Source organism: Epinephelus fuscoguttatus, linkage group LG1, assembly GCF_011397635.1.
Source record: "Epinephelus fuscoguttatus linkage group LG1, E.fuscoguttatus.final_Chr_v1".
Taxonomy (NCBI): domain Eukaryota; kingdom Metazoa; phylum Chordata; class Actinopteri; order Perciformes; family Serranidae; genus Epinephelus; species Epinephelus fuscoguttatus.
In genome coordinates, this window is record NC_064752.1 from 10,562,386 (window position 1) to 10,569,972 (window position 7,587).

The 7,587-nt window shown below is 39.3% G+C and overlaps 1 protein-coding gene across 1 annotated transcript; it reads left to right on the forward strand.

Annotated features, from left to right (window-relative positions):
* Window positions 1–473: 473 nt before the first annotated feature.
* Window positions 474–6,516, forward strand: pth4 (parathyroid hormone 4). Its single transcript, XM_049583875.1, has 3 exons — window positions 474–505; window positions 4,902–4,990; window positions 5,384–6,516. The coding sequence occupies exons 2-3, from the start codon at window positions 4,905–4,907 to the stop codon at window positions 5,652–5,654; spliced, it is 357 nt and encodes a 118-aa protein (XP_049439832.1). The 5' UTR covers window positions 474–505; window positions 4,902–4,904; the 3' UTR covers window positions 5,655–6,516.
* Window positions 6,517–7,587: the final 1,071 nt, after the last annotated feature.

Consider the following 7,587-nt stretch of genomic DNA (forward strand, 5'->3'; position numbering starts at 1 on the left):
TTTTTATAAATTCCTCTTTGTCAGATGCCTGAATCTCTCCAAGAGAAGCAGGGCGGATTAGACCAGAAAATAGAAAAATGATAATCCCTCAATTGAATTTCATCCTTCTTTTCAAAACACCTGATTATGTAAAGAGTATCTGTGAGTGTTTAAACCTCTTCCTCTGTCACACTGAGATGCAGGAGGCTGTTTGGGATTGTGTTCACACAAATAACCTGGACAGTTTTTGATATTTTTCACTCTACACACAAACATGACATGTCAGAGAGACGACAGATGCTGACGTTTGTTTCATTAACAAATCAAATGCCCCACTTTGAATTTGTTGTGATGATAAGCATGTGGGAGGTCTTAAATAGTGTGTGTGTGTGTGTGTTTGTGTGTGTGTATGTGTGGTGTGTGTGTGTGTCAGGGGGCTTTTATAAAAAGGTCTGGAGGTTGACCCTGAAGCCAGTTTAGTGTCTGATCATTAAACGAGCAGCTGTCACCAACAGGGACGATCAATGTAAGTACCTTTAAGGGGCTGTCATCGCTTAACAAAGCTCAGAGTGTGACTTTGTGTGTTTGTGTGTGCGAGTTCTTCTAGCTTCGTTTTTTAGTTACACTTCTGTAATCTCTGTATCCTGCTCTTCTGTCAAAGGTCGCCTCTGTAAATATGATGATTTATGTTCAACTTGTTTGTCTGTTTTGGGACAAACTGCTTTGTGATTTTTTTAGGCAACACATTTTCCTGTCAAAGTTAAAAAAGTATGACTTTATAGGTCTTTGTGATGTATTTAAAAAGTCAGTAACAGATAACGTTTTTTGTCAGATTAACATGAAAAACTGAGGAGTTGAATATCAGAGTTGTTCTTTTTCCATTTGTGTATTTCATTAATTAACTTAAAGCTGGACAAAATAGAGGTAATTTTGAGTTGAGTTTAGTTTACTTTAGTTAAGAAGGAACGATGCAAGTTAATATTTGAATGCCAGAATTTGCCAAAAGGTAATTTCTTCAGCCAAGATGTTACACAAGGCTACCTAAAATATAACAAAGCACAAAAAAGACTTCTTTGAACACAACAAGAAACGATTTTAACTTGATTGTTTAGTCACAAGAATCTGAAGATCATCAAATGTGTGATTCAGTGCTCAAACCTGAGGTTGATGCAATATAAGAAGACCTACAATTTTTAAAAGCACTAGAGGCAGTAGTGACATATTTCCATACAATTCCAACAAAATTGCGACACTAGCAGGATTTATTATTATTAGGCTATTTGCAGCAGAAAAGACTTCCATTGTTTTAATTGGTTACTGAAAGATCTATAAGTGTTTAGTTCTCTGATATGGATTGGATTTACATTCCACTCTCGAACCTCTTACAGACCAGGCTGACTGGCTAAAAGCACTTTTCCTCTCCTCTGAGACGTTTGTCTTTGTTTGAATGTTTATATGTTTTTCTTTTCTGCTTCGATCCAGCATCCCAACCGGAGTTGGGTTACATTTGTACGTTGTTATACAGTGGTGGATATGCTGAAGTGTCACAATGAAACATAACATTTCAGCAATGCTGTGGTTAAATTGAAGTCAGGTTTACTTCACTTATGGTGAAGAGAAGATCACATTTTGGTTTCAAATACTCACTTTTCGTGGCCGTACCCCAGCTGAAAATGCAGCGATGTCTTGGTTAAAAGAAAAAACACTTTTTGAGGCAGCATCTGCAGTGGAAATACAGCGACAGCTCAGTAAAACACAACCTGTATTGTTTTTTGGTCACACATAATGGTCTGCAGCTTGGCAGGCATCTTGCTTTGGTGTGTCACCATCCACAACCACCTTCTCCCGATGACAAACTTGGCTCCTCTACATGAAATCAGAAATACATTGCTTTAGAAACGTTGATATGACATGTATGATGCCAACATTTTCTTCTATTGACGGGGCTGCTGGATCAATCGATCAGCTTGACGCTCAGTCCTACAAACCTACAGTTGCAACCCATCTGACTCCGAAGACGTTGAAATTCGATGCTTGGGCAGCGACTTTCAGCATCAGACACTACTGAAAAAAGGCGTCCTTTAACGTCGGCATGATATGCGACCGGTTGCTGTTATAGTTTAATGGTGGCATCAGGAGGAAATGCAATGGGACAAGAACGAAAGTTAAGGCGCGAAACTCAGAGTAGAGTGGGTGCGAGTGGTGATGAAACCCTGTTCTCTTTTACCAAACCCAACCATGTGCTTTTGTTGCCTAAACCCAACCACGTGCGTTAGTCGTCAATTAGCATTGTTGTACTGATGTAGTGCATTTATTTTGAAAGAGAGTGTATGTAAATATTATGTTTCCTTTGAAAACAGAAGGGTAATTTGAATTAAGACAACGCATGTAACAGGCAGAACTTGACACGATGTCCCAGAACGTCAACAACTAATACACCCATACCAGTGTACTTTCACGCTGTATCTGGATGTAAAAAGTCCATGAGCAAACATCGATATATGACGAGGCAGGAGCGAGAATGAGTTGATAGTTACCAATAATGCTTTCGTCTGCATAGACCCACAGAGACGTGTGTCTTCAGAAAAGCATAAGTCAAGTCAGAGAGGGGAGGAACCTGAGCTCTGATTGGTCGCTCATCTTACCCATCATCGCATCTGCTTTCAATAATTGCGACCTTTTTAACATCTAACATGAATTTCCATTTTTTTGTCCAGTTAAAATGTATAAAATTGAAAAATAAGAGCCCAGAATCTTTATTTGGTCTTGACTTACAGTGATCCTCAAATCAAAATGTATCTCTGGAGATCAAACACTTGGCAACGCGACAAAAAAGGTCACTGTTTTCAGCTGTGTTCACTTTGGTCTGTACAGGAAAACAACACAGCGTCAGTGCAGCTGTGTGCACAGCTCATCTTACGTCATGTGTACGCTAAATTCAAGAAGGATAAGATTAGTAGCTAAACACTGGCTTGACTGCGTCAGATGATTGAGGGCAAAGATGTAAATCAGACATGTGATTGGCAAAGGACAAAAAGCAGGGAAATAAACAGGATTTATTTCTATCTGTATTCTGAAGGTTTTTACAGAGGGTATTCAGATGTCTTTCAGAGCCTGATGTATGGAACATTTTAATCCTACAAACATGGTGACAATGGATTTTTCATGGCAGTTGAGATTAATTGTTTGGTTTACAGAGTGATGAAAAGAGATATCCAAAATCCTCTCTGTCTCTTATGTGTCAGCAAAATGACACAAGAATTTTGAGCGTGGCTGTCTCTAATGTTCAGATTTCCGTTATGGAAATATATGCAAATCAGCATATATTTAAAGGGGAACAACACTTAAATTAAGAATCCCAGTATGTTTTTTCCATGATTAAGGAAAGGTTAATCAATATTTGTGAACATGAGCTGCTCCCTCTCAAAGCCAGAAACCAGAGAAGTAAAGGCCCGAACATACTCGGGCATACTATTAGCGGAACGGACTCTGCGAGGAATGTCCGCAGTCACTCAGGCTTTCATAGTCAAGCGCACTTCCGTGTTGTAGTTTCCTGTAAAAATGTCCGTGAAAAATCCCCGCAATGTGAAAAATACATGCCCAGCAGTCACTGGTGTGCGGAGCGGAGTCCACGTGGTCGTAAAATCTGAGCTTTGTGCGCACAGGGCTTGCGGACGTCCGCATTGAGTCTGCGCGGACCTCCGCGGAGTCCGTTCCGCGTACATTCCGCCCCAGTATTTGTGATGTCATAGGGTATAAAGTCTGGAGCTGCTCCACAGACAATCACAGTCCATCTGAAGCTTGTTTTGTTTCAGTTTTTGCCGTTTCATCACTCCTATATATGCAGCTGTAGCCAGTATCTCATTATCACTATCCTCATTCATATTTTAAGAAGCTACAAATTATATTCAGCCACAAAGTAAGCCTGAAAAGCTGGAAATCAGAACAAAAGTACAGAGAGTTGTTGCATAGAGATGATACACCATCTCATATAGTTGCATTGGTGTGAACTGGCAGGTTTTTAGAATGTTGCAGAACAGCGGATTGAAAGTAGTTGCATGTTTCAACTCATCTCATCATGAATCTTTAGTCTGAACTGGGATTAAAGAGCAACTCCAGACTTTATACCCTATGACATCACAAATTTGTGTTTAGCATTTTAGTTTTTGGATTTGGGAGAGAGTTGTTAATGTAAACTAATATTTTTGGACTGTCTTCGACCATAGGAATAACATGTATGAATTCTGACAATGGGTGTAGTTCCCCTTTGATTAGATAATGCCTCATTTGCATATCTAAACACAAATTTTCTAAAATCTTTAAATATAAAAAGTTTTTGTTTTAATGTAAGTTCATCAACTGGGGAAGTTTCATGGTGATATCTTTTTGTTAAAAATTCTACTGTATTCACCCATACTGTAGGCACGTTGTATTTCGTGTAGCTCAGATATACAACATGTATTTTTCTGACTTTTCACAAATCTTTGCTCTTTTCTAATGAGTGATTGCACTTCTTTTGAACTCAAGAAGTTATTAAAGTATGACAACAGCAATGAAAATCAGTTTCTCTTTGAACTTGTCATGACTGATGGAGCCAACCAGTGGTGTAGTGGAGGGTTGAAACAGGTGTATACTCACCTCTTTTTCTGCTGTTTATAGCATATGCACTAATCAGCCAAAAAGCCACTGGTAGATATAGGAGAGTAAACTCATTTTTTCCCAGGTAACCTACCCATCTACCCAGAAGTATAACTGCCTCTACACCACTGGATCCAACCAGTGACAAGTGGTTAAAAATAGATATTACTTCAGGGGTCACAAACCAAAAAGGCTGGGAAAGCTGATCCAACTAGCTAGATGTTTTTTGATGCTCCCTGATCTTTTGTCTTTGACATGAAGTGTTTGTTGCTGTTTTGTTTCAGAAGATGCAGATTTCCCACAGGCCTGTGCAGTGGCTCGCTGTCATGCTTCTTGTCAACTTTACAACCGCCCAGTGTCAACAGAACGAGAGGTGAGACACCTGTTCTCGCCCAATGTCAACGTGTTTACATGCTAACTGTAAATGGTTGTTAACTGCTTTGACACAGAAGTAGAGTAGGTTCATGAATGTAGCAGTAGAGAAATGTTTAGTGTCATCAGCTGTAGCAGAGGAGCACCTTTGAATATATGGAGACCCAGAATCACAGCAAAACATAAAAATGTCCACACAAACACATCAGCTTCCTATACTCCCAAAAAGGACAAAAACATCACAGATTCAACATAAAAGAGAAACCTGAGTCAAATTTAAAGTCAGTGATATATACATTTCAGTATTCAGTTGTATTATCAGTATTATCTTTCTTTCTTCGGTGTATTTTGACTCTGTATTTGGATGAACTGTCTGATTTCTCTCTCCCTGCAGTCGTCGAGCTGTGACCGAACACCAGCTGATGCACGACCGCAGCCGAAACATCCAGAGTCTCAAGAGACTCATCTGGCTGTCCAGCGCCATCGAGGGTCTCCACACCGCCCAGACTCGGTCTGCTACGTACAGCCCCACAAAGGTCCTGAACCTGTCTCTGAATCCAGCGCTGGTCCCTGCTGCTGTGAGCCCCCAGCCCACCCGTGTGCAAAGCCTCCTGAGAGACTTCTTTAATCCCTACCTGACTCAACAGCCAGACAGAGAAGCATAACGTCACTTTGATACACAAACATAAAGTGAACATGTATATAAGAAATAATCATTATCATTTGTATCATTTGTCTTTGGTGCTAAGACACTAAGACACTTCTTCAGGTGCAGACATGTCCAAATGTCTTCAAGAGTTTAAAAGCAGATTAAATGTTTTGTTCAAGAGGGGGTTCATTCCTGTTCCTAGGGTCCTGCTTTCCCCACATGTATATGGCACATAATGGGAACCTGAAAAAGCTGTTAGCTGTTTTGACCAAAAGTTTATTTTGGAGAGGAAGAGACATCTGCAGATAATTCACCTGATGGTAAAAACCTCCTGAACAATGAATACAGAGGGAATTCTAAACAGGAGAAGTTTCCGCTGGTTGTAATCTGCAATCCTTACCGCTAGACACAACTAAATCCCCCTAAATCGTACATACTGTTCCTCTAATAAGACATGAGTTTGGTTAGGGGTCTATAATCACGATCCTGAGAGTCCTGAAATTTCACTGGCACAGGTCTCAGTCTAGATATTAGTTACTCTTTCTGCCTGAACAGTAAGTCCCAAACTCATCTCAACTCTAAATTCAAAATAATAACAATTAGTCATCCAATTAATTCACCAGTTAAAAGAGAGGAAAATGGAAAACAAATGATAAAAAAGGAGAAAAATAATTATTTAACCTTTTGGGGTTAGGAAATCGATAGGTAACTACTGCCATGTCCATACAGGTTTTGATAAGGAGAGAGGTCCGGTGTCAGGTTAGAGTCAGAGAGCTCTAACAATCAACTACTGCTTTCACCAAAGGTCAGGGTTAACTGGATTTTTTAATATATTTATGATATATTTTAACTTGAAATGGGTCAAATTTGACCCAGACAAAATAGGAGTGTTAATGTGCTAACAGAATATTAAACTGGGGAACATAGTACCCTGGGAACACAGATAAGGTCCTGTGATGAAGCATTGGTCAAGGTGAACTTCATTACACTTGTATCAAGAGCTGGATGATATGACCAAAAGATAAAAATGTTTTCAAGTGTGGGGATGATTCATAGTTTTAATCATTTTTATTCCTGTAAGAAAAAAAACAAGACTAAGAAACAACTGAAACATCATATTTTCTGGTCTGTGTGTGCAAAAAACTGAGAATATGTGGCTCGTTGGTCTCGGGGTCTAATTTTCACTTACAGTGTGAAAGGTCTGGGGTTCAAATCCCGGCCCAGCCCTGTATTAACTGCATTTCATGTCTCAGTACGTGTACTTTGTGCAATGACAATAAATAAATGACCAAAGACTTACGCCTGTTGCATTTACATGTTGTACAACACTGACTGACCATATATGAGGAAGTGAATGCTGATTAAAGCAGTGGTGGAAAGGAACATAAGTACATTGACACAAGTGCTTTACATTAATACAGTTGTAAGGTAGTTTACATTTTATGTTGCTTTCTACTTCATTTCAGAGGGATATACTGTACTTTTTAATCACTACAGTTATTTGATATCTTTTATTACTTTACAGATTCACATTATTAATACAAAATATAATCAATGAATAATATATTACGTATTGTTGTAGGTTAAGCCACCCAGCAGCCTCAGCCCACCACTTTGTCAGTGATTTTAGCGCCAGCCACCGACACAAAAAGGCACCTTTTGCGGCAGTATGATATGCTGCTTGGTGGCGTCCGTTTATAATACCAACCCTAACCTATAGGGCAGGCAGGTGGGGCAGTGAATGTGTCCAACAAACACAGGACTTTCACCCAGGAGCTTGCTGTTCATTTCCTGTGTAAATGTTGAGCCTAACAATGATATTTTTTCTAAACCTAACCTAGTACTTTTGTTGCCAAAACCTATACATGTGTGTTTGTTGGAGTAAATAAATATTAAAACAAGAGGTTTTATGCATCTATAGAGCAGAAACTACACATTTCCTGTTAAAT

Excerpts from the sequence above, each read along its gene's own strand:
- pth4 (XM_049583875.1), top strand. The coding sequence starts at position 4,905 with ATGCAGATTTCCCACAGGCCTGTGCAGTGGCTCGCTGTCATGCTTCTT. Across the intron at positions 4,991-5,383 it reads CAGTGTCAACAGAACGAGAG|TCGTCGAGCTGTGACCGAAC; the intron begins GTGAGACACCTG and ends CTCTCCCTGCAG.